Source organism: Zalophus californianus, chromosome 15 (assembly GCF_009762305.2).
Source record: "Zalophus californianus isolate mZalCal1 chromosome 15, mZalCal1.pri.v2, whole genome shotgun sequence".
Lineage (NCBI taxonomy): Eukaryota > Metazoa > Chordata > Mammalia > Carnivora > Otariidae > Zalophus > Zalophus californianus.
The window spans coordinates 78,757,205-78,785,062 of record NC_045609.1 but is presented as its reverse complement, the minus strand read 5'-3'; the positions used below and the strand labels follow the sequence as shown (position 1 = coordinate 78,785,062).

Genomic DNA, 27,858 nt, shown 5'->3' with positions numbered 1-27,858 from the left:
ATACAAATTGCTTTAAACATATGGAAAGCTTTGTGATGCAAATTAAAACCACAATGAAATGCCATTTCTCAGATTGGCAGAGATTGAAAGTTTCGATTGTACACTGTGTTGGTAAGGATGTGGGGAAATGAACACTTGTGTCCATATGTTGCTAATGGAAATGTAAAATGGCACAACTTCTATGGAAAATAGTTTTGTGCTATAAAACATAAAAACCCTGACATGCATCAATTTCAATTCAAGGAATTTATCCTAGACATTATTCACAAATGATAAATGTCCAAGAATATATTTTCCCAAATGGTTATAACCATTTTAAATCTGCAGTATCCATGTTCTACATAGTCCAAATCCTTGCCAGAACTTGTTACTCGGTCTTTTTAATGTTAGCCATTCTGGTGGGCGTGCAGTGATATGTTACGGTTTTAATTGGCATTTCTGGTAACTGATGCTGAATATATTTTCAGGTGCTTATTAGGCATTCATCTATATTTGGTGCCTTTTTTTTAAAAATGGATTTTTTTATACTTGAGTTGTTAAGTTTTTTTTTATGTGTTTTGGATACAAATCTGTTTTCCAGTATATGTTTTGTTAATATTTTCTCATAGTCTTTGGCTTGCCTATTTATTTTCTTAAGAGTTTTTTGAGTACAGTATATAATTTTCATGAAGTCCAGTTCATCAGTTGTTTGTTGTTTTTTTTTGTTATGGTTAATGCTTTTTTGTGCACTAATAAATATTTTTATACTCCAGGGTGAAGAAAATTTACTCCTTTTTTTCTCTGTAGAAGTTTTATATCTTCAGCTTTAATGCTTAGCTTTTTTCCCCTCAGCAGATTTCCAAATGCTCTATAACCCAAAACGAAAATAAAGAAGATTTAGACCCATTGCTTTAGACTGCTGGTTTTTCACATTTGTCAACAGGGTCAGCAGCACATCATGCTGCCACTTCCCACCAGTAAAACAATTTCTGAATTAATGGATAGAATGACATTGCTTTTGATAAGATAGATATCATTGAATATCGGGCTTTATTGCACCTACTAATTATGAATTCATCTATAAAGAATCCTATGTTAGGAATTTTCATGTTGGATGAGTACGTGGACCACCTGGAGCTGCCCCTTATGGATGGCCTTTCCTGCTCCAGGGTCGCCAGGCGTCAGCAATGCCATGAACGGTCTGGGCAGGTCAGGGTCAGGCACCCGAGTTCTAGTCTCCCTCCGGTCATGCTCTCTGTCTTAGCCAGCAAGCATTCCCATTTCATCTAGAATATAGCCCGAAACATGGATTTTGAGGCCTCACGGAATCTGTCCCAACCTTCCTTTCCATTTCTGCAGTACCCTATTTCCTGTTCCTCGGGGTGATCTCATACCAGGCCCCACTCTCTGTCCTCGTTTATCTTGTTCCCTTCATCTAGATTATTCTCATTCCTTTTCATCCTGCCCTAGACTTAACTCCAGTCATCTGTTAAATCCCCAGTAAAACTCCTCATCCCCCTTGACCTGTCTCCCAGCCCCTCCGGCGGGAGCTGGTTCGCATACGCTTTCTTCAGTTATGCTCTCCGCCGTTCACTTGTGGCCTTCTGGATGCTCCGAGTGCTGGGAGGGTGTGGTGTTCCTTGTATATCTGAGTGAGGCTTCATACAGTGACCTGCACAAAGCAGCAGGTTAAAGGGCCTGTCTGATCAAAAGGTATGTAACAGTGCTGGGTCTCTATCAGCAGTACTCTTGGTAGAGGGTTTTGTGCTGGAACGTGTTTTTCAAACTCTGAGGTTGTGACCCACTTGCTGTTTGTAAAAGCAGTATTTATGGTTCAAGAGCATCATTGAAAACTGAAATGGAGTAGGATAGGAAGCAAAAGATTACATAACACGGGGAAGCATTCTGTGTAACAGGTTTGTTTCTGGTTCTTTATTTGCATATATGTTTGCTAGGTGGTGATGTAAAGTGTACTTCTTACTATGGGTTGTACTAAAGAGAGTTGGAAAATACTACTGTATTTTAACCTCCATAATGAATTTTGAATTTCAGAAATTTAAAGAAGAGATATTTGGAATTTTAATTAACTTTGATGCTTCTGAAAATTTTCACTGAATGATTTCCCGTAATTTGTGCCATCCCCTGTTGATTGTCTACCAGATTACCTGTAGGCAAATGACTTTTTTCTTCAGCATCTAGTGTATAGTCTTCGTTTTAGATTTGGAGTACATAATTGGGTTATAAATATATAAATCATTTTTGCTAAATGGCATTTTTGAAGAAATTTGAGAGGATTATTATCATAGAAGTTTACCTAAAATTTCTGTAATGATTTTTAAACTTCTTTTAATTTACATTTACCAGTTTAGATTGTTCATGAAAGTTTCTGGACAAAACAGTACTTTTTAATACATCATCATGGAATGAGTATTATCAACTGAGTCCACAAATGAAAACATCCTGAAATTCCATTTTGGAAAAGAAGTTTGCTCCAGATGTAAATTGTAATGCTGTCATACGTGGAAAGACATTTCACTTTGATTTCAAAACTGGGTATTCTCTGCAGTCAGCTCAGCAAGAATCATATATTAAATATTTCTTCAAAAAGAAAGTAGAAACCCGAATCTTCCAGATCAATACAGGCATCACAAGTAGTGATGCATTACTTTTAGAGAGCTTTTGAATCAAGTGTGCATTCTTGGGATGGGGAAGCATTTCCTAGAGTCGCTTAGTATTTACAAGAAAGCTGTTTCTGGTTGACTTTGTTTAAACTGGTGATTAAAACCTTTCCTAGAACTCTGGAGCCTTGTAACCAGGAAGTTACTGTGTTTGTAATGCCTGTGTTTTTGGTTTTTTTTTTTTTCCTTCACTTCTCTTTAGGGTCAGTATAGACCTTCTGATTTGTTGTGTCCTGAGACGTATGTTTGGGTGCCCATTGAGCAGTGCCTGTCTTCGCTTGATAACTCCAAGTACTGCCGTTTCAACCAGGACCCAGAAGCAGGTATGTTCAGAGCAGAGCTCTGCCAGAAATCGTTGACAGTGTTTTTAGGTTCCATGTATGTGGTTTTTGGCTCTTCATAGGTAGCTTTTTATCTCTTGTAGAATGTGCATGAGTGTGTGTGTGTGTGTGTGTGTGTGTGTGTGCGTGTCAGCGTGTGACGGGATGATAACATGTGTGCACGCATACAGCACTCTCACTTTGGGAAATAAATGCAGAAACCTCCTGTGCTTCTGCTCCCTACTAACCCATCTTCTTCTGTTACTATTGTTATATGCTTTAAGAGCTGATACCACTTTCCATTTCTTTTTACAACTATCACAGTGCATAAAAAAAATTGCTCACTAGATTGTTTAGCTAAGGTAAAGAAGATAGAAATACTGACCAGTTGGACTAAATAAAGTTGTGGAATGGTTTCCTGAGGGCCAACAGGCTGGGATGGGTTTTGTGAAAATGCTTTCTTATTCTTCGTGTGTGTCTGTGTGAGACAATACTTTGTTGACTTTCTTCATACATCTCTGGTGCTTCTCCTTTTTTGTCCCTTCTTCCACCTCCTACGCAGTAGAGCCCTAGCCGCATTTGATCTCCTTAGTGTTCCCCATTTGGATACTCTGTGCACTAGTAGTAGGCACAGACACTAAAAGTATAGCCCCGGGGTCAGACTTCCTGCATTTGCATCCTGGCTCCATCATCAGCCTGTAAATTGTGGCCCTTAGGCAGTTTCATCATCTTCCTGGCCTTCAAAATTAAGATAATGATAGAACCTACCTTCTTGAGCTGTAATGAGGATTAAAGTAAGACAAACATGCTGAGAATAGTCCCGTATTACTGCTGAGTTGGTGGTTGCTAGGCAGATTAGCCCCCTGGATCCCGTATCCTGTGCCACAGGCTTTCGTCTGCATCTGCCTTTATTTGGTCTGATTCTTGTCTCCAAAAATGGGCAATTCTACTCACCTCCCTTTTGTCTAGACCCCCCTCAGTTTACAGCAGTCTCCCTCTACACAGCCCTCCTCACCCTGCCTGCGTTCTGCTGAGGCTTTGTTCATCACCTGTGAGTTGTGATGCTCTCGTGATGGGTTGCATCAAGTTCCCCTGCGTGTTTTTCCTCAGACTGAAGTTCCTGGGTGTTCCTCTGTGTGCTTCACTGAGTTCTGACTCCTCCCAGCCCACAAGAGGAGATGCCTGATGCACCATTAAGAATAAAATATTTTTTATCTAGTCATCTATGGTCTAAGCTTGGAAAAAAATCAGAAAAGAGAAGTGGAAAGACCAGGGGAGGGGAAGGGAGTAAATGGAAAAATCAAATAGGAAGACAAAAGGGACAAGAAAAGAAATGCAGTAATTTCTTCTGTTCTAAGATGTGCATTCCCCCCCCCCCCCCCCCCCCCCGCCCAGTCAGGCTTTTTCTTACAAAAAAATTGGTTCATGTTCCATTGTATTTTGGTATCTCCTTGAAAAGCTGTTATGAAATCAAGAGGGAGCACTTCTTACACATGATGATAGCTTAAAATCTGATGAAGATTGGCCTTGGAATCCACCTGACTCCTAGGCCAGGCACCCCAGGGTCACCCCCAGATTTCCTAGATATTTGGGTTCATAGAGCAAACCATGGTTTTATAGGTCTTGCACCTTCAGTTGTTAATCAGGATTCCATTCTTTGTTTCTAAGTGAAATTACACCTGACTGATCAAACAGATGTGTTGCTTAAAAACAGACCTATTGAATTTGTCAACTAGTGTTTGAGTCAGGCTCAAAAGGAAAAGCAATAATAAGTAGTTTAGAGGAAAGCAGATACTTAATCCACTGTCCCTTCAAAAAAGATTTTTTTCCCCTTCTAGCAAATTTTCTCCAGGGTGGCTCAGAGCCATTCCCTTACGGTGAAAACTGCTAACCATCTTCACTGTATTATTTCATGTTCATATACAGAAATTTGTAAGTTCCTTCCAACTAAATAAAACGATCATGAATTGGTTTCTGACTCCCAAACTTAAGACACAGTTTCACCTTCCCCTTTTTCTTTCTTTTCTGATCTGTTTTAAAGTTTCCTTCTTTTATATAATACCTGGAAATTAAGGCCATCACAGGCTTTCCCTGTTCTATAAAGTTGAAAAGGTAACTGAATACTTTCCATGCACTGAATGGACATTCAAGTAAAGATTCATTCATGTTAATAGGTTCTAAATTTATTTTCCAAAGTAAGTATAAATGAGCATTTCATGGCAAAATTTGAAGTCTCGTTTCGATGGTGTGACCGTGGTGAGTGAAGAGTATGTAGTATGCTCTCCTCCTTTAATCTATTAAATTACTTTTCTTACGGCACAAGCTTTAGCTCTTAATATTCATTGTTTAGAATTCATTTACAAGAGTCAGAGGAGTAAATTTCTCCAAGAATAGTGCTTCAAAGAAAAGGAAGATCCTTTTCCATATGCTGAATCTTTGCAACTTTCAAGAGAACACCATACAGTTTTATCAGTATTGAATATCACAGTCCAGACACTATTTGAAATCAGACTTCTATCCTGTGGTTTTAGGAAATTAAAATGCAGTTACATGCTGGAGTGTATTCAGCATGCTGTGAAACATGGTCATTTGAGATTTAAATGGCAATCTGTGAGAAACTGTTCTCTTCTCTTGGGCCAGTTTTACTCTTACGTGACCCAAACTCTGACTCAGACAAAATACAGAGCTTAATATGGACACCATTGTTAGTCGGCATGGCGCTTTTTTTCCCCCACTAAATCTTGTTTCTTCTCCCAGCTTTTCAGTAGTTAAATTGCTCTACAGAAGGCACAGCTGATCACCACAGGTCCCTGTAAAACAAAGCTTGGCTACAAGGGGCATGGGGGCCACTTGTAAGAAAAATTACATTTCCCTCTATCCTGAATTGATGTAAGCCTCTGGAAACCCTATTCCTCGCTGCCCTTGACCTCCCCCTCCCCCACCTCCCACATTTTGGAGGTTTGGGTTATATGGTTATTTACTTAACTAGGAAGTCTGCAGAATGATAAAAACCTGTTGTATTTACTGCTTTACTGTATGGTGGGGGGGGAGGGAGGGGCTGACAAACAGAAGCCACCTGAAAAATTCTAAAGACGTCCCTTTGTTCACGAATCGGTCTTTTGTTTTTGAATTCAGGACCTCTGCTGACTCTAAAGAAAGGATTTTAGAGGGTTCTCACTTGATTTTTAAGTAAAAATCTGTTAGATTGCTTATTAAATTGATAGTTGGATATGTATAGAATTCAAAAATTCTTCATCACAGTTACATTTTGCTTTTCTTGTTTTAAATTATCTTTTAAAAATGTTTACTGCGAATAGTAGTAGATTTATCCAAATGCAATAAAACCGCTGGTAAGAAGAAATTGAAATGACCCTCTCATCTCTCTGTACAGCAGTAATCACTGTCAGTGTTTTTATGCTCTCCATCTCATCTTTTTTTCTCTGCATACCTCTGTGTACATTTTTTTAAAAAACAGAGCAGGAGTCATCCTTCACACTTTTGTTTTTGTTTTTACTGAATGCTCTGTGTTGCTTCTTCCTTTTAGTAAGGGAAAAAACTACTTGACCACTGATCTGGGGTTTCAGCAGATAAATGCCAGTAATTGGGCGATAGGCTGTGTCCAACACAGATATTTACAGACGGCATTGACAGAGTAAACCAGATGTTTTGGAGTTGGTTTTAGAACCACGATAAATTATGATTTGATTTGACTCTTAATGTTGTGCAGGTGCTGTACTATTGTTGGTAGTAAAATCCTTTTGCTTCCAGATTTATAACAAATGACAACTTCACCGAGCATATATTATTTTCAAGTATCATCCTGTGGTTTCTCCTGGGTGACCTCAGTTGATCCTCAGAACATGATGGAATTTTTCGGCACTGACCCCCTCAGATATCATTTATTGGGAAAAATACTTGTTTTTAATCAGAGATTTAAAATAATTTTAGTTCAAATATTGCTCTCTCATTTTTATAAGTAGCTATTTTTAGTATTGACTTCAAAGGAGCTAATTAGAATGGTCTTTATTCTGTCTCTACTGGTAATTACAGCTATATAGTCATTTTTACCACAGATTAGTCTAGATTTCACTCCCTTTTCTGTACATACTTTGAAATGTTTGTAAGAAATTTTCTAATTTGTTTAAGTCATAATATTAGTAAGGTTATTGAATTTAAATTTACCATAAAAATAATGGCATCTAATTTTATCTTAGTGCTTTATGCATTTACCCAGGTTAGAGAATTTCTAGGACATTTTACCTCTTCCCAGCCAGTTAATGAAAATCCAAGTGTAAGGAGCTTTCTTCTGGTTTGAACCCCTGAAGTTCCAAGGCTCTAGTCTGTTATTTTATGTTGTTTCATTTGTCTCTTTACTCCATTCTTCTTTCTTGCCGGCATGGTTCCCTGGAATTTTTCTATACTTTTGTAGTCTCTGTCACATATGCCCATGGAAAAAGCAAGTCCCACTCTGACCGTGTGTGAAATAATTAGGTTCAGAAAGAGCTCTGACCTATATTTGCTCACCTGGTTTCTCCAAGCCTGGTATCACTTCCTGAATACTGTGTTCATGGTCCCTCAAAAGGGCATACCTTAGCCACAGTGTCACCCTGATCACTGGGAAATAATACATAATGAGAAGACAGATTTACCAGAACTTCCAAGGGCCCCTAAAAATGTGCTGCAGTGGTAACTTATAATTAAGTGGACAGTGTCTGTCTTTATTATAGGTATAGAATTAAGCTGGCTTTGAGGTTGACCTACCTACTTTGATAGTGATTGTTGGATACTTAGGAAACATACATTCTTTGTTGCCAGTAAAGATGGTGGTCCTGGGATGTGTAGCCAGGTGGAGAAAGAACCATTGTCTTTGGAAAAGTGGCTTTTATATTTGGTGACTCTGGAGATGTGTTTTGATGTGGAAAATATAAAAAGTTACAGTCTTTTTTTTTTTTTTTTTTTTTTAAGATTTTATTTGTCAGATAGAGCACAGGCAGGGGAAGCGGCAGGCAGAGGGAGAAGCAGGCTTCCCGCTGAGCAGGGAGCCCGGTGCAAGGCTTGATCCCAGGACCCTGGGATCACGACCTGAGCCCAAGGCAGATGCTTGACTGACTGAGCCACCCAGGCGCCCCAAAAGTTACGGTCTTCTAATTTTTCAGTTTACTCTCTATCCACATGAAAATATGACTTCATTATGTTATTTCTGTCTTTTCCCACTTAACCTGTTTTTCAGGTGTTAGTGTAAGCACTTTCTTATCCAGGTGTTAGTGTAGCACTAATACGAAGCTACACTACATACACTGCACTGATAGGACTCCTCTCCTGTTGTAAAAATTAGAAACTCGGTTTCCCTAGTTGACATGGTATTTTCATGAGGACGGTAAGGAGCAAGAAAACAAGGCTTTCCTATGGTATTTGTGAATACCACTGAAGTAGTATGACATTTTAGTATTTGCATTTTCTACTGAAAAATGTGCAACGGACTTACTGAGGTAAACTTCAACAGTTGCAACTACTGTTCTCATTTTTGAGTATCTTAGAGCCAGTCTTACATGAGAGAAATTTTAAAAATACTGCTTCACAAATTTCTACCAGCCAGTCTTTGCTCAGAAAGACATGCATGAGCAGTGAGCCAATGACTGAAAATTGCCAGAGCCCTCGCCGGAGGCAGACTGAAATAGTTCTGAAAAAGTTTGAAGCAGACTTGAGGTTTCCATTTAGCTGTTCAGGAAATATTTCTCTGATCCCTTTCTGTTTTCTTATGGAATAAATTTTTTAAGTAAATAATTCCCTTTTATGATCACCCAGTTTTTAATTTAATTAATCCTGTAATAAATAATAATCATTTTGAAATCATTCCATCCAGCAAGCTGGAAACAATCATGATGCTTCAGAACATGTCTATAAAATGCTCGTTCAGCCTGTCTCTACTGTGTGGCATCTTGCAGTGCTGCTTTGTTTGTTTGTTTGAATAAAAAACTGACATTTTTTTATATAATGAAGAGGTTGTCCAAAATATCAGGTAAAGAACAAAAATAAAGCCCATATCTGTTGTCTCAGTGCTGGATGAATGATGATGTCCTGTTGAACGTGAGCCATCATCAATTTTAAGTCCTTTATTTGATGTACTACTAAGACAGGGAAAATGTTGCTAATTAGACTATGACTCCATCAGTTGTAAGATGCGTCTAGGTTTCAGAAATGTCAGAATGTGTAAAAATGCTAATCTTAACATAGAGGAGGTGTGGTTCAGTCTGCACCATAATACCTGGAGCAACTACAGAGTATTTAAAAGACTTGTTTTTATTTGTTAGGAAGCTTTGTGGCATCTTAATTCTAGGCATTAAATATATTATAAATAGAGTATATACTTATGTATCGGAGCTGGAAGGCGTGGATTTCACGTGTTTTTTTATAAAAATAAGATTACTGTCATTGATATATGATAACAATAGAATTCTTTTAATACTCTGAACTAGGTACCTTACAGATTTTTGAGAAGACATGTAACTCCTTCACAGGGATACTTTATTGTAATGAAAGTAAAATTTATTACTACCCAAAGAGCATTGAAATTCTTTAAGCATTGATGATTTCTGCACATTCTGATTTTAAACAAATTTTAAAAATTTAAAAATTTGTTGTGATAAAAGTAGAGAATTTATAATCTTTGCTTAGCCAATAAATTGAATGATCTCTGACAATTGATGGAATGATTAAAGATTAAATGAGGAAAGAAGGGGCAAAAGATCATATCCCAGAATGTCAATCAAGCTTATCATCAGCCCTAAATAATGTGCAATTAATTGAATGTTTTCCTACCTTGTGAATTACCAGTAAATATTCTTGATTTAACAACTTGTGCCTCTCTAGTAACAGAACATGAATCATTAGCTTAATTGAAAAAAAAATCTTGAAGGATACTTGGTGCTATATTTTTGTTGTATTTTGGAACCTGCATCATTTGCTAGTCATAATACAGTGTCTACTATCTATTGGAGGAACTGACCCAAAGACAAACATAACAATCCAGAGGTTTCTTATATCATTCACACCCAGCTTCAATATAAGAATGAAGTCTCTGCCTTTGTCTGAAAGGTATTTTTAAACTGTTTAGATTCTCTTTTCTATCTGTTAATATTCAGTCTCTCAGCAGAAAAATAAGGAAGCTATAAAATGAAGGTATGAGAAGGTCTGTTTATTTTATAAGTGTTCTTTTATATGATGCTAGCAAAATGTTTTTAATATAAACGTGGAAACTGCGGTAGAATTCCTTTTCTTGTAAGAAATGTAATTTCCTAGCTGCCATTCATGTGAAATAGACATCATTTATGGAAGACTTGACTTGTTCATGCTTCTGCAGAGTGTTCACTGATATTGAAATGAAATTTGTCTGAAAATAGGAAAGCCCCTATCAAAATAAGAAAACAAGAGTCAAAATTCTGATGCGAAGAGACACTTAGCCTGCTTTCCCTCCAGCAGCAGATCCTGAAACGTGGGCTTGCATTCCCGGGAGCAGGAATGGGGACTGGAGAGAGTGAACTAGGGAAGGAAAGAGGAAAAGATAACAATGGTATATGTGCACGGTACAGACCAGCACTTCAGTGACTGGAGTTCAGTCCCTTGAGAAACCGTCAGGGATGTCTCAGAATTGGCTGCCTGAAGGACAGGAAGACGTATGTGTCCCCTGGCTTTCACTGTCCCCTGGCTGATGACGGTCTCACTGGGTGTTAATGTCTCTGCATTTTGCATTTGCACTTGTCCAAGTGGAGATCAGGCTGCTGCATCTGAAAGGGAGGAAGCAAGACAGACCTTGCCCATCTACCCTTCATAGAACCCGTGCACTGTAGTCATGGCGTGAGTCACAGATAGGGCCTGGGGGATAAGTGGCAATGTCCAAGCAGTGTCTAATGTAGAAGAGGTACTGAGATGGCATGTCCCTAGTGTCAGCTGACCATGTCTGTTGCATTGGGGCAGATAGAGTAAGGACCACAAACATGAGAAAGTAGTAGACTTTAGGGGAAAAAAAATAAGCTAGTTTAATTTGAAATAGTTGGAGGAGCCGGCCAAGAATTAGAATAAAAAATATGAAGAATTCATAAAATCATTCATTCAAGTATTTATCCAGCCAGTATTATGCTTTATGATGGAGATGTAAATTACTCATCCCAGCCCTCCGGGAGCTTAGTGGAGGATGCAGACAGTTCCCCAGCAGTTTAGTGAATTGTAGTTAGTGGCATATTGGAGGAGATAGAAGATGCAGTTGGTCCACATGGGAGGGTGCTCAGCCCAGTTTTGGACAGGGTGTGGGAGGGCAGGGAATGCTTCTCAGATGAAGTGATCTGTTAGAATTTGTAAAGGGAGGGAATGCAAGAACTTCGGGGAATGCAAGAGCATATTCAGAAGGGCACAGGAAGCACAACTAGAGTTTGGGGGCCGGTGCGCTGGTCTAGATGCGGGAGATGCAGCTGGCTAGTGAAGAACTTTGCTAATCATTATAAGGACTTCCGATGTTTCTCTTGAAAACACTGGAAGGCCAGGAAAGGGTTTTAAAAAGTACCAGAGTGACATCAGCAGTTCTGTCATTTCTACTGCACATGTGGAGAATGGCCAGGACTCAGTTAAGACTGGCGGTAGGAAGACTAATGAGGAGGGTTTTGCATATGGTACTCTAAGCAAGGATGATGGTGGCCTGGACTAGGGTGGTAACAATTGGGACTGGGACGGGAGTGAACAGATGCTGAGGATATTCAGGAGCTGGGGTACACAGAACTGGCCAGTTAATTGTGGGGTGAAGGAAGAGAGTTGTTTAGATTCTGACACGAACAGAGTTAATGTTGACTCTTCATTTCTGAAATGAGGGGCATGGAAGGAGGAGCTGATTTGGGGGAGAAGGAGAGGACTAGTGAGTGCAGCTTGGACATGCTCAGTTGCAGGTGTTTGGAGACGTGAGCAGTGGTGTCGCGGAGGCAGCTGGCCATACAGACCTGACACTGATGAAGGACCTGGGAAGGAGGCACTAGCGTGTGCACAGGAGCCTCACGAGGGAGTGCGGTTGTTTGCAGTGAAGAGCAGTGGTCCGAGGCGGGAACCCTGAGGAACCCCCCCCCCCCCCCCCGCATGGAATAACTGAGCAGATGAAGAAAAGCCCCATTAGAGACCAGAGAGGTCAGGAGAAGCCAAGAGAGTGGAGGGTCATGGAAGTTACAGGAAGCATGTTCAAGAGGTAGGGGGCAGTAGCAGCATCTGATTCTGCTGACAGGGCTTGAGAAGCACCTTTGGAGGATCTCAGCAAGAACTGTCTTGGCTCAGGGGAGAATGAAATAGTGTCAAGGCTTAAAAACTGAGTAGAAGGGGCGCCTGGGTGGCTCAGTCGGTTAGGCGTCTGCCTTTGGCTCAGGTCATGATCGCAGGGTCCCGGGATCACGCCCCGCATTGGGCTCCCCACTCAGCAGGGAGTCTGCTTCTCCCTCTTCTGCCCGTCTCCCTGCCCCTTCTCTGTCTGTCTGTCTCTCTCTCCCTCAAGTAAATAAATAAAATCTTGAAAAAAAGCAACAAAGTACAAGTTAAGAAGGTGACATAATCAAATTTGAATTTTGAAGACACTAGTCAGAAAGGTAAATCTGATGACAGAAGGCCTTCAAAACTGAGAGAGACTTGAGCATTTTGAAAGGGAGTTAGGGCAGAGAGAGATTAGGGATAACAGAAGAGGGGTGGAAATCAATATATCAGGGTCTCTGGCATGAAGCGCAAGAAAAATCAAGCACACAGATGGGAAGATGAGCCTTAGATAGTAAGGCCCCTTTGTCTGTTGTAGGAGAGGGTGAGGAAAGGCTCAGTGCAAGTGAAGATAAATAGATTGGTGTGGGGGCAGCAGGTTGAACGCCTTCTCATCCGATGCCTTTTGTTTTGCATCTAAAGTAGATACTAGTGACGGGGTTGGTGGCAGGATAACGGGAGACAGAGCCGATTGCCAGTCCTTGTCAAAATCAGTGAGGGTGAGGGGTGCCGGCCTGGCTCTCTTGGAAGAGCATGTGCTTCTTGATCTCAGGGTCGTGAGTTTGAGTCCCATGGTGGGGGGGTGGGGGCGGTAGAGATTACTTAAATAAAACTTAAAAAAAATCAGCGAGGGTGATTGTGTAGATGGGATGTTTCTCCAGCGGCCTAGAGAAGGCAGACAGTTTTCTTGTTGTCAGGCTGTTGCCATGAAAGGACAAGGAAATGGTTGAAATATGGTAGTGGCATCTGAATTCAGTTAGAAAGGAACCGAAGATGGGACAAATGGAGGAAAATGTCATAGAAAGGGTCACAGGACGGGTCGTCTCTGAAAACCAGGGTGACGGGCTGGCTGAACCAGCCACAAGGATAGGAAATGGCATCCAGAGAAGAAAGAGTATCCGATTTTACAGTTTCGGAGGCTTGGCAAGCTGTGGCCTGGGGCTTGGGGAGCTAAAGTAGAATTAAGATTGGCTTGTTAAAGAAGACTGAAGTAACCAGGATGACAGCCGCATTTGGTACCACATCGTGTAGCAGAGATAGACCTGCCAGAAATTTCCATCCCTTGGTGCCATTTAGATGTAAGAGTAGTGATGTCCCTAAATGAAGCCCCTTTTCATTTACCAAATAATGCTAAGACTGCTAGCCCCCAATAACGTCAGTACTGCATGAAGTGCCTCCTGTGCATCAGTATGTGATAGAGAATAAATAGAGTACTGTTTTTTAGAAAAACCTCATTTTGTATAGATAGTGATCTTGAGGGCATCTTGTTTGCTTTTTTTTTCACAATTTTAACTACAACTCAGAAAAAAGACAATTTGTATCTCCACCTAGTACACAGCAGTTGTACACATGCATGTGTGCAAGTATTGTGTCTATCTGTATAGATAACGAAATTGAAACCAGAGTTTCATGAAATAGTATTTATTCTCATTAGATGTGATACATTTGCTTTACTATTTTATATGTTAAAAAAAAAAAAAAAGCTGTCTTGACCCACTATATTGATTTCACAACCCACTAAAAAACGACAACTCGCAGTTTTTGAAGACTGGTTTATCTCAGCTTTTAAAGATTTATATATTAAGTTTTCAAATTTGTGGGTATACTGGTATCAGCTGTTGAATAGTAAGTTCCAGGTGCCTGTGAGCATGATTTTCGTTTGCATGAAAGGCAATGCCAAGGTTCACTTTAATTTTAGAAATTATTATTCATTACAGTGATAGTCTATTCAAGTAACGTTTTTTTCTTTAGACATTTAAACTCAGATTATAAATCTTATTTTCAGTGTGCAAGTTTTGCACATTTTGGCAATCATTTTTAAGGTGCTCTTGAATAATGTTTGCATTTATAAAATGCTAATTAAATTTCTTTCAACATTTTTAAACTTCTTTTATAAATGTAATGTACTCAGTTTCCCTCTTAATTCAGTTGTCTGATAAAATACTCATATAAATGTAATAAATTTATAGATGTAACAAACCTAAATTTTTACTTAGTTTGGAAGTCACAAGTCCAAATCAGTTATTTTAACTATGCATTTCCTGTTGGAGACATAAATTATTGTTTACGTAGAAAATTTTCAGAAGTGTACTAATCAACTACTGGAACTAGTAAATAAATTTTAGCAAGGTAGCAGGATGTGAGGCTTATATACAAAAATCAGTTGTATTTTTTTATTATGTTATGTTAATCATCATACATTACATCATTAGTTTTTGATTAGTGTTCCATGATTCATTGTTTGCATATAACACCCAGTGCTCCATGCAGTACATGCCCTCTTTAATAACCATCACCAGGCTAACCCATCCCCCCACACCCCTCACCCTCAGTGTTCATAGTCTTTCATGGTTCGTCTCCCCCTCCGATTCCCCTCCTTCAGTTTTCCCTTCCTGCTATCTTCTTTTTCTTTTTAACATATAATGTATTATGCGTTTCAATGCTACAGGTCTGTGATTCAACAGTCTTACACAATTCATAGCACTCACCATAGCACATACCCTCCACAATGTCTGTCACCCAGCCACCCCATCCCTCCCACCCCCCACCACTCCAGCAACCCTCAGTTTGTTTCCTGAGATTAAGAATTCTTCATATCAGTGAGGTCATACGATACATATTTTTCTCTGATTGACTTATTTCACTCAGCATAATACCCTCCAGTTCCATCCATGTTGTTGCAAATGGCAAGATTTCATTCCTTTTTTTTTTTAAGATTTTATTTATTTATTTGAGAGAGAGAATGAGAGAGAGCATGAGAGGGTAGAGGGTCAGAGGGAGAAGCAGACTCCCTGCCGAGCAGGGAGCCTGATGCGGGACCCGATCCTGGGACTCCAGGATCACTACCTGAGCCGAAGGCAGTCGCTCAACCAACTGAGCCACCCAGGCGCTGGCTGCATAATATTCCATTGTGTATATATACCACATCTTCTTTAGCCATTCATCTGTCGATGGGCATCTTGGCTCTTTCCACAGTTTGGCTATTGTGGATATTGCTGCTATAAACATCGGGGTGCATGTACCCCTTCGGATCCTTACATTTGTATCTTTGGGGTAAATACCCAGTAGTGCAATTGCTGGATCGTATGTTCGCTCTATTTTCAACTTTTTGAGGAACCTCCATACTGTTTTCCAGAGTGGCTGCACCAGCTCACATTCCCACCAACAGTGTAGGAGGGTTCCCCTTTCTCCGCATCCCCACAATCATCTGTCGTTGCCTGACTTGTTAATTTTAGCCATTCTGACTGATGTGAGGTGGTATCTCATTGAGGTTTTGATTTGGATTTCCCTGATGCCGAGTGATGTGGAGCACTTTTTCATGTGTCTGTTGGCCATTTGGATGTCTTCTTTGGAAAAATGTCTGCTCATGTCTTTTGCCCATTTCTTGATTGGATCATTTGTTCTTTGGGTGTTGAGTTTGATAAGTTCTTTATAGATTTTGGAGACTAGCCCTTTATCTGATATGTCATTTGCAAATATCTTCTCCCATTCTGTCGGTTGTCTTTTGGTTTTGTGGACTGTTTCTTTTGCTGTGCAAAAGCTTCTTATCTTGATGAAGTCCCAATAGTTCATTTTTGCCCTTGCTTCCCTTGCCTTTGCAATATTTCTAGGAAGAAGTTGCTGTGGCTGAGGTCGAAGAGGTTGCTGCCTGTGTTCTCCTTTAGGATTTTGATGGACCCCTATCTCACATTTAGGTCTTTCAACCATTTGGAGTCTATTTTTGTGTGTGGTGTAAGGAAATGGTCCAGTTTCATTCTTCTGCATGTGGCTGTCTGATTTTCCCAACACCATTTGTTGAAGAGACTTTTTTCCACTGGACATTCTTTCCTGCTTTGTCGAAGATTAGTTGACCATAGAGTTGAGGGTCCATTTCTGGGCTCTCTATTCTGTTCCATTGATCTATGTGTCTGTTTTTGTGCCAGTACCATACTGTCTTGATGATGACAGCTTTGTAATAGAGCTTGAAGTCCGGAATTGTGATGCCACCATCTTTGCTTTTCTTTTTCAACATTCCTCTGGCTATTTGGGGTCTTTTCTGGTTCCATACAAATTTTAGGATTATTTGTTCCATTTCTTTGAAAAAAGTGGATGGTATTTTGATAGGGATTGCTTTGAATGTGTAGATTGCTCTAGGTAGCATTGACATCTTCACAATATTTGTTTATCCAGTCCATGAGCATGGAACATTTTTCCATTTTTTTGTGTCTTCCTCAATTTCTTTCATGAGTATTTTATAATTTTCTGAGTACAGATTCTTTGCCTCTTTGGTTAGATTTATTCCTAGGTATCTTATGGTTTTGGGTGCAATTGTAAATGAGATTGACTCCTTAATTTCTCTTTCTTCTGTCTTGTTGGTGTATAGGAATGCCACTGATTTCTGTGCATTGATTTTATATCCTGCCACTTTACTGAATTCCTGTATGAGTTCTAGCAGTTTTGGGGTGGAGTCTTTTGGGTTTTCCACATAAAGTATCCTATCATCTGCAAAGGAAAACTTCCAGACTTGTTTTATGAGGCCACCATTACCTTGATCCCCAAACCAGACAAAGACCTCATCAAAAAGGAGAATTACAGACCAATATCCTTGATGAACATGGATGCAAAAATTCTCACCAAAATACTAGCCAATAGGATCCAACACTACATTAAAAGGATTATTCACCATGACCAAGTGGGATTTATCCCTGGGCTACAAGGTTGGTTCAACATCTGCAAATCAATCAGTGTGATATAATACATTAATAAAAGAAAGAACAAGAACCATATGATCCTCTCAATAGATGCAGAAAAAGCATTTGACAAAGTACAGCATCCTTTCTTAATCAAAACTCTTCAGAGTATAGGGATAGAAGGTACATACCTCAATATCATAAAAGCCATCTATGAAAAACACAGCGAATATCATTCTCAATGGAGAAAAACTGAGAGCTTTCCCCCTAAGATCAGGAACACGGCAGGGATGTCCACTATCACCACTGCTGTTCAACATAGTATTAGAAGTCCTAGCCACAGCAATCAGACAACAAAAAGAAATAAAAGGCATTCAAATTGGCAAAGAAGAAGTCAAACTCTCTTTGCAGATGAAAAATCAATTGTATTTTTACATATTAGCAACAAACAATTGGAAAATGAATTTTTTTAAAAAAATCTACTTACAGTAGCATAAAAGAGTATTCACTACTTAGATATATATATTTATCAAGACTACTGCAAGACTGGGAACTACAAAGCATTCTTCAGAGACCTAAACAATGAAGAGATTTGCCACGTGGACTGAAGATTGAACGTTTATCGTTAAGATGACAAATGAAATCATGAGAGTGATCTGTTTATTATTCTAATGGACCCAGTTCAATCAAACATTATAAGTACCAAAAATGGCAAATATGCTTAGATTCCTCCACACCATTATTAGTACCATAGCATTTATTCTCAAACATTTTCCTTCTTAATTCAGTTTTTCCAGGCTGAAAGACACACCGGAGCCTATATACAGTGCCATTTCAGTGACTTGGTATCCCAAAGAGGTGGACACATAACCCATGACCAGGTGTTTGCGTCACTTAAGCCCAGAAGGTTATATCTTGACTATCATGTGCATTGCATTTATGTCTTAAGATACATCGATTCCTAACTAACAGAAAGATCTTTAAGCAGATAGTATTGGTATTGTCATGTTGATCTACATACTGACTACATTGTCGTGTTCATAGGATCACTCAAATTAAGAGTTGAATCATATTATATTCAGTTGAATTTTTAGTATCTTTCTTAGCATTTTCTGATTTTTTTCATTAACAACTTCCAAAATCAGTCTATTAACTTTATACTTAATACTTAACCATTACTACCGTAGAATAGCAGGTAACTGGAGTGTGAATGCCAAGTAACATATTTAAAGTAGAAATAGAAAGACCATGGTTCTAGTTTTGTCATACATTAGCTTTGTGATTTTAGGCAGGTCACAAGTTCTCAGCCTTAGTTTCATTATCTGTGAAGTGGGAAATTCAGACTGCATAAAGTTAATAATCCTAGTATGGTTTTTTAAAATTTTTTAGGTTTTTATTTAAATTTCCAATTAGTTAACATACAGTGTTATATTAGTTTCAGGTACACAATACAGTGATTCAACACTTCCATACATCACCCGGTGCCCATCACAAGTGCCCTCCTTAATCCCCATCACCTACTTCACCCATCTCCCCCCACCCACCTCCCTCTGGTAACATCATTTTGTTGTCTATAGTTAAGAATCTGTTTCTTGGTTTGCCTCTTTTTTTCCCTTTGCTTGTTTATTTTGTTTCTTAAATTCCACATATGAATGAAATCATATAGAATTTTTCTCTGCCTGACTTACTTTGCTTAGTATAATACTCTCTAGCTCCATCTGTGTCATTGCAAGTGATAAGATTTCATTCTTTTTTATGACTGAGTAATATTGCAATGTGGTAGATGTATACATGCATGCACACACGCACACACACACATTTACCCCTTCATCAGTTGATGGACACTTGCACTGTTTCCACAAATTGGCCATTATAATATTGCAGTGTGTGTGTGTGTGTGTGTGTGTGTGTGTGTGTGTGTGTGTGTGTACATGGCAGATGTACTGTGTAGATACATCTACCATACACCACATTTTCTTTATCCATTTATCAGTTGATGGACACTTGGGCTGTTTCCACAATTTCACTATTGTAGATAATGCTGCTTTAAACATCAGGGTGCATGTATCCCTTTGAATTAGTATTTTTGTATTCTTTAGATAAATACCTAGTGGTGCAATTGCTGGATCATAGGGTAGTTCTATTTTTAAGGAACTATTTTTAGTTCTATTTTTGAGGAGCCTCTATACTGTTTTCCAGAGTGGCTGCACCAGTTTGCATTCCCACCAACATACACAAAGATAATTTCAAAATGGATTGAAGACCTAAATGTGAGACTTGAAACCGTAAAAATCCTAGAAGAGAACAGAGACAGTAACTTCTTTGACTTTGGCCATAGCAGCTTCTTTCTAGATGCCATAATTTTAAAATGGATTGAAGACCTAAATGTGAGACTTGAAACCGTAAAAATCCTAGAAGAGAACAGAGACAGTAACTTCTTTGACTTTGGCCATAGCAGCTTCTTTCTAGATGCCATAATTTTAAAATGGATTGAAGACCTAAATGTGAGACTTGAAACCATAAAAATCCTAGAAGAGAACAGAGACAGTAACTTCTTTGACTTTGGCCATAGCAGCTTCTTTCTAGATGCCTCCCGAGGCAAGGAAAACAAAAGCAAAAATAAACTGTTGGGACTTTATCAAAATAAAAAGCTTCTGCAAGCGAAGGAAACAATCAGCAAAACTAGTAGGCAACCTCTGGAATGGGAGAAGATATTTGCAAATGACATATCCGATAAAGGCTTAGTGTCCAAAATATATAAAGAACTTATAAAACTCAACAGAGAAAGGATCCTAGTATGTTTTGTGACCTCCAAACATTTAAGAATTTTTTGTGAGGATCACACTGCTTAAAAACTAGAAAGCATTACATAAATGTAAGGTACATGATTCTGAAGCACCAAGTAATACGCACCATATTAACATTGTAACATTTACCATAATTGTGCTGGATTTCGCTACACTGCGCTCTTTCTCCCACCTTCCCAGTTCTCACTATTGACATTAGAAGATTGAAACTGTAGTTTCCGGGGAGGCCAAGCAGTTTAGGAGAGTGTTTTCCAAACTCTAGAATGTGGTCCACTGTAAAAAATGGATTTTCCACTGTGTTCCCATTTCCACATCCCTCACAAACACATAGCTGAAACAGAAGTGCTAAACAGTACTCATCTTTACTCATGTGACGCACTCTAGTAGTTTTGAATTTGTTCTAGAAGTAAGAGATGAGGAGGGCGGGGGGCAGCCCCGGATTCTCATGCCAGCTTGGCGCCACTTCTGATTTAGATGTAGTAGCAGTAGCTGCGATTGCTGTGATTAATTGTTGGTCCGTGCATTGTGCTAAATGCTTATCATTTATCGTCTTATTTCATCCCCATGCTGACTCTGTTGCTCTGAATCAGTATTCATGAGGCAAACAACTGATTAGTAGTAGAAAGGGGTTGGGATGGGCGGGTGTATTAGAGTATACCTGTCATTGGGAGGACTTCTTTAAATTCCTCTGTAGACATCTCACAGTTGTAGTTATCGAGAGTCCTTTGCTGACCAGTGGGTATTGTCTGTATGTGGTGGGTACATCCAGTGATTCCTGGCCCTGAACACTGAGGTTGGACGAAGGAACGTGCCCAACACAGCCACGTTACTGTCCCGAGTGGCCATATTTGAATGACCTAGACAGCTTCAGGTGGGGGCTCTAGATGGGATATTTTGAGCCTGTCTGATGAAATTTGCCTGTTTGAAATAATGGGCCCACTCATCAAAAGCCTGAGGAAAGTTTTGGCTATAGGCGAGAACTAGGCTATAGGCAGGAAAAACTAGTACAAGTTTGAACTGGTTTCTCTCTAACAGCAGTTCCACCTTTCCAGACTTTCCTGGTCTGTTGCTGACAAGCCTCTTTCTGTTTTTTAATTCCAGGGATATTAGTAACTAAGATAGCAGTTTTGCACATGGTTTTCATTTTATGTTTTATTCTGTGTATCCATGCATTATATGGGCTTTGGATAAGAAAAGTCACTTGTTTGTCGGCAAAGTGACAAATTGGTTCTTTTCCTCTCCTCTGTTGGCACAGATTTAGATCGAGGACTGTAGCACAGATCTTTATGTTCTTATAAGTGGTTTACTGTCTTGGTCAAGATTCTAACATTTTTATATTTTACTGCAGCCTAAATTTGTAATTTTACTGATTAGGTATGCCAAAGATTATGCTCCTAGCTAGTTAACTGAAAACTGTCCAAAATGAAACTAAATTGTATTCTGTGGTATCATACAATAATATCATTGATATTTATCATTGATAAACAATGGTTTATCATCTATTTTAGCAAACTATACAATTGCATGCCTTATTTTTAAAATAACTCACTTTTGTTTTGTTGTAACTATCTTTGTCGAACAAGTGTCTGGATTCTCCAGATATGTCTGCCTTTTGAGAAAGAAGTGACCTTATAGGCTTACATCCCTTGACAAACTCTGGACTGAAATACTATGTCCATTGATTTTATTATGTAGTCAAAGATGCCATGTATTTATTTATTTATGATTTATTTGAGAGAGAGATGGGGAGGAGGGGGAGAGGGAGAGAGAGAATCTCAAGCAGACTCCCCATTGAGCATAGAGCCCAACGTGGGGCTCCATCTCACAGCCCTGAGATCATGACCTGAGCCAAAATCAAGAGTTGAATGCTTAACTGACTGAGCCACCCTGGTACCCCTCAAAGATGCCTTTTAAAAAATATATTTTTTAAAAGATTTGTTTATTTGAGAGAGAGTATGAGCGGGAAAAGGGGCAGAGGAAGAGAATATCCAAGAAGACTCTCGCTGAGCTCAGAGCCCAACATGGGGCTCAGTCTCATGACCCATGAGATCGGGACCTGAGCTGAAACCAAGGGTCAGTTGTTTAACTGACTGAACCACCCAGGTGCCCCTAAAAAATATTTTACTCTAAGTAAACATGATTGGAGTATACTAGAGAAAATTTAAATAAATGGCATTTGTGTTTTCCTCTTTTAATTTCTTTTTTGCTTACTTAATGTTAAGTTGCATAGATCATTTCTTTGACCAGACAACAGCAGTTTACTGCAGTGGTCTGAGCCTTGGTGTCAGGAACTCTGTTCTCATGTCACATTCAGATCTAAGTTACGTTCCCTTCATAAAGAAGATCTGTCATGTGACAGCTGCTTATGGAAGCCTGTGACGCAGGTGCCTGGGAGAGCTCTGGAACGACACTAGTGCCCTTTGAACTTTCTCAGCTGTCCTTTTTCCACCTGCCGTCTGTGTAGGTCTCATCAGTCTGAAGCAAATTACTGTTCACGTGGGAGCTTGGATACACATCTTAAAGTGATGCCAGGTAGCTCCTCAAAACTGTGAATGAAACCAAAAAAATGCCTTTCAAGTTGATGAAATTAGAGGGTATGGGGAGTGGGGGGGATTAGATGCAGTGATCTACTGACTAAATGTAAATAAGTGTATTTGAGCTAGTTCACTAAATTTGCATAACCCTTGTTCTCTAAAATAAAATACTGTTTTCAGAAAAGTCGAATGGGATCTAGTGATTATAAATTGAACTCTATTTTTTTAATGTCTTTTAAAAAAACACCCTGTTGTTAAATCCATTATTGCTAATCTTTTGATAAAACAAAGGCTCTTCTGAAATGCAGCTAATCAGTTATTGTGTTATACTGTCATTTTAAAAATTAGGAGTTTTGAATATGTTTTCTTCCTCCCTCCCTCCCTCCATCCCTCCCTCCCTTTCTTTCTTTGAGAGAGAGAGAGAGAGAGAGAGAGGTGGGAGGGGGCAAGGAGAGGAAGAGAGAATCGTAAGCAGGCTCCATGCCCAGTGCGGAGCCCAGTACAGGGCTCGATGTCATAACCCTGAGATCATGACTTGCGCAGAAATCAAGAGTCAGACGCTTAACCAACTGAGATACCCAGACATACCTGGAGTTTCGAACATGTTTTCTTAAAGCACTCAAACTGTATTGAAGAAAGCAAGGAAAATCAGAAGGGACTATTTAGTTTATTTGCACTTTCTGAATTTGCCAGTGGTGCTAGAGTCAATTTTGGGACCATAGACCTGGTTTTCACTACAAACTGCAGCCATTTCTTTAACTGCACACTTCTGAAAATACAGTTGACCCTTAAACAACAGGAATTAGGAGTACCTACCCCCTCCATGCAGTTGAAAATCAGCATGTGACTTTTGACTCCCCCAAAACTTAACTAATAAGAGACTACTGTTGACCAGAATCCATACCAGTAACATAAACAGTCAGCACATAATTGTTCTTTTATATGTATTATGTAGTCTATTCTTACAATAAAGTCAGCTAGAAAAAATACTAAGAAAATCATAAGGAAGGGGCACCTGGGTGGCTCAGTCATTCGTTAAGCGTCTGCCTTCGGCTCAGGTCATGATCCCAGGGTCCTGGGATAGAGCCCCGCATCGGGCCCCCTGCTCAGCGGGAAACCTGCTTCTTCCTCTCCCACTCCCCTTGCTGTGTTCCCTCCCTCACTATCTCTCTCTCTCTGTCAAATAAATAAATTAAAAAATCTTTTAAAAAAATCATAAGGAAGAGAAAATACATTTACAATCCTCTACTGTATTTATTAAAAAAAAAAATCTGTGTGTACGTGGACCCATGCAGTTCAAACTTGTGTTATTCAAGGATCAGCTATATTTTTTAAAACAAATTGGTTTTCAAGAGAACGGAGTGTGTATGGACTAAAAATACAGTGCTTTGTAACACTGCTTTATTCATTTTTAGTCACAAGACTTTATTTTGTTTTTCAAAATACGTTAAAGGAATAGTTGAGATTTTTTAAAAATATGTAACAGAAATATGTTTGGATTCAAAGGACCGAGCTACACTGTTCTATTAAAGGCCTCTGATTACTCTCCTCTTGTGTTGTTGCGCTCAAAAGTTCTATAACAAGTTCAAGTCTTAGAAAGAAGCAGTTGGGATCTAGGAAGAGTTCTTAGGGATTTATTTTAAACTTTTAAAAAACTGGAATTTAGGGGCGCCTGGGTGGCTCAGATGGTTAAGCGTCTGCCTTCGGCTCAGGTCATGATCCCAGGGTGCTGGGATCGAGTCCCGCATCGGGCTCCCTGCTCCTTGGGAGCCTGCTTCTCCCTCTGCTTCTCCCTCTGCCTCTCTCTCTCTCTCTGTCTCTCATGAATAAATAAATAAAATCTTTAAAAAAAAAAAAAAACTGGAATTTAGAAAGTCTCAAGTTTTGGGGCTTGTGAATAAATCGTGTAGCTGAGCAACATGAAGACAAAAACTGAGTTTCTGTGTCAGACCTGTCAGCTGATGAAGAACGCAGGAAAGAGTCTGAGGAGTGGCCTGGAACAAGAGAGAATTCTTCTGTTGTTGTTCAGAGGTTCTATGTATCGATGGTAAAATTTTGCCTTAACTGATTTGGTTGCTGGTTAGCTTGCTTATTTAATGACAAGAAAGGAGTTTTAATGTTATTATTATAGTGCCCCTCGCACACATTTTCATTTTACTTCAAAGTAGACCTTTTCAGTGCCCTGTGAAGAAAATGAAAACCAAGAGCATTAAGTCACTTGGGGAGATTTGAGTCAGCAAGTAACAAATGGATTTCATCATAAGCAAATGTGACCTAATGAAAGCACAGCAGAAACTGGAAGTACATGGAACAATCCACTGGCCTAGTAGCACAAGAGAGGGATAGAAGGATCTAATAAGATTCAAGCAAAACCTGCATGGCTGTACAAGAGTTAAAGAAAACATTTCTTCCCCTGAGCAAGAGGATAGTATACCAGAAGAGCATACAGCAACACTGATTTGGTTTCGTGCTTTTATCACCTTGGAAAAGGGAGTTTGCTTTGTGGAAGTGGATTGCGGTTACAATCTAGTATCCAGAGATAGTAGAATCAAAACACTCAGGTGATTATGCTCATTGGTTTAGGGACCAATAATCAACAGGGCCTTTGAGCAGTAGCAAAGCAATCCATAGGTCGTGGCTGTCTCAGAAGTATCCGTAAATGCTGCTTACGCCATTGACTTTGGCTGTGGTTCACTGTCGGGTTCGGGCCCAGATTCCTGTCTTCGTACAAATCATCAGTTGAGCTCTGCCAGTTCGAAAGACCTGGAGCGTGGGTATTCTCCACAGAGTGTCTTTGTTTCTAGAATTCTTAGTCTCTCTGGAAAAGCACACATAGACTAGTCTAGGATGTGAGGCATGAGACACAGCCTTTCATTCCAAATAAACCTAGGGCATGTTTGATGGGTTGTTAGCAGTTAGCATCATTTCCTTATATTTTACTGTGTTAATTAATGGGAGTTTTATGAAGATGCCAGGTAACCATTCTTGTCCTAAAAAAGGATTAGCACAGAGCACAATTTAAAGCTTTTGTGACCTGATTAATTTCGATATTTATTACACATTCAGAAACAAAATAATCCAAGAATGATTTAATTTGAGAATTCAGACATTGAGTAATAAACATGAGGTACTAATTAACAGGAAAGTGGATGAAAGCTGGGTAGTTGCTCTGAAGATCTGTCTTCTGTTGCTTGTCTTTTAATTAGAGTGGGAGAAAGATCAGCACCATGAACCACAAATATTTGTGGGCTGCCCACTCAGCACTGCGCCTTATGTGTCTCCGTATCTCCAGCATCTCGGGAATGTGGTGCCTGGGCCCTTGGCTGAGGAGAAGTACAAGATTTGTTTCCCACCCTCAAGGAGTTTACTGTCAGGTTGGGAAGGCTACCCACATAGAAAATGACAGACAGCAACCAGAATACTGTTCCTATTATAAAAGGGTTTTTCTGCATTAAAAACTACTTTTTTTTTTTTTAAGATTTTATTTGTTTATTTGACAGAGAGAGACACAGCAAGAGAGGGAACACAAGCAGGGGGGAGTGGGGGAGGGAGAAGGAGGCTTCCCACCGAGCAGGGAGCCTGATGCGGGGCTCGATCCCAGGACCCCGGGACCATGACCTGAGCCAAAGGCAGATGCTTAACGACTGAGCCACCCAGGCGCCCCTAAAAACCACTTCTGATAGATGTGTTCATTAGCTTGACGGTGGTAGTCATTTCGCAGTGTGCGCATGTATCTAGATATCATGCTGTACACCCGAGGTGTGCAGGATTCTCATTTTTGTCAGGTTTACCTCAGTGAAACTGGGTGGGAGGAAAGCTTCATTTTTTAAATGGTCATAATAAAAGGAAAAACTAAGTTGACAGTAAGATGGCTTACAGGGACAAAATTGCTGAGGTTTTGAACTGCATTTTTCCAAGCAAAGTTGGCCCAAGTAGAAAAAATGCTGCATGCATTGTCTTCATTGCTAATTTTTTAAGTATTGAGCTTATTGCTCATTCCATTTTAGTCTCTGAACCGTGAGAACAGTTAGAAATTATTGAAACTGGATAATCTTTGCATTTTTAAAAAAGGATGTAAGAGTTATATTTTCTTCTCGCCACTTTGGCTTCCATCAGACCCTGGAGGCAGAGATCCAGGGGACGGATGGGGTGAGAATTAAAAAAAGAAAAAAAGAAAAGAGTTCCGTTGTCTCTAATTTGCATAAAAGATCCTGGAAACTTTAATTATGGCCATTAACTCTATTCATTGGCCTTTGCATTCCCACCATTGTTTGGGATTAAAAGTAAAATCTAAGGTGTGTTTTGAGTATGAAAAAGCTTTAGGGTTGTAGGATAGCTGGATTGTAATGGCTGGTGAATCTGGGGCTGGAAGAGGAGCTTCTGACCTTTCTTCCTAGGTAGACCGTACCTCTGTTTGCATTAGGCATGGTTCATGACCCTGCAGATTGTCTTTATCTTAACATTCAGAAAAATCAGGGGTGTCTGGGTGGCTTAGTTGGTGAAGTGACTGCCTTTAGCTCAGGTCATGATCTCAGGGTCTTGGGATCGAGCCCTGCGTTGGGCTCCCTGCTCAGTGGGGAGTTGCTTCTCCCTCTGCCTCTGCCTCTCTCCACCACTTACGTATGCTCTCTTGCTCTCTCTCTCAAATAAATAAATCTTAAAAAAAAAAATAATCATTATTTACAGTGGAGAGAGATGGCCTTCACTTATCTCAGCATTTTATGAGGATTTCTGAGGGACCTAATTTGATGTTTTGGTTGCTTTTTTTTTTTTTCTCTGACAGCCTTGGTTTCCTTTGCTAGTATTTCTTTATTTAAATTTTTTTTGCAAGCTTTAAGGAGGCAAATGCCGTTCTTAGAGATATCCTGGTTAGCTCTGCGACTTGAGGTTGTTTGTTTGTTTTAAGATTTATTTATTTAGAGAGAGCATGAGTGGGAAGGGTAGAGGGAGCGGGAGAGAGAATCTCAAGCAGACGCCACGCTGAGCCCAGAGCCCAACACAGGGCTCGATCCCACCACCTTGAGATCATGACCTGAGCCTAAACCAGGAGTCAGATGCTTAACTGACTGTGCCACCAAGGCGCCCTATGACTTGAGTTTTTTTATGTTTAAGAAGTTTTAGACATCTGTTCATTCATTCATTCAAGATACTTTAAAACAGTGAATGTGTAAAGTCTCATTTGAGATTGCTCTTAATTGCAGCAGGTAATGAAAGGTCCCGATACGATTATTTTTTCCAGTTAAGGAAATACCTTAAAAATCCCCTACTCATCTTGAATAATAAGTTCTTAAAAGTCAAGCACAATGAGTTATTGCTTTATTAAATCAGATCAAACTTATTGAAATTTGGCTTTATTGGTTAAAGTATTTGGCTTA

The 27,858-nt window shown here is 39.5% G+C and overlaps 1 protein-coding gene across 7 annotated transcripts in view; it reads left to right on the top strand.

Annotated features, from left to right (window-relative positions):
- ATE1 (arginyltransferase 1) overlaps window positions 1-27,858 on the top strand; it is a 180,571-nt gene that overhangs the window by 128,195 nt on the left and 24,518 nt on the right. For all 7 annotated transcript variants that reach the window (XM_027596192.2, XM_027596197.2, XM_027596199.2 and 4 more), the window contains one exon: window positions 2,860-2,980. In XM_027596192.2, coding sequence (XP_027451993.1) covers window positions 2,860-2,980 — 121 coding nt within the window. The remainder of the gene's footprint in view (window positions 1-2,859; window positions 2,981-27,858) is intronic.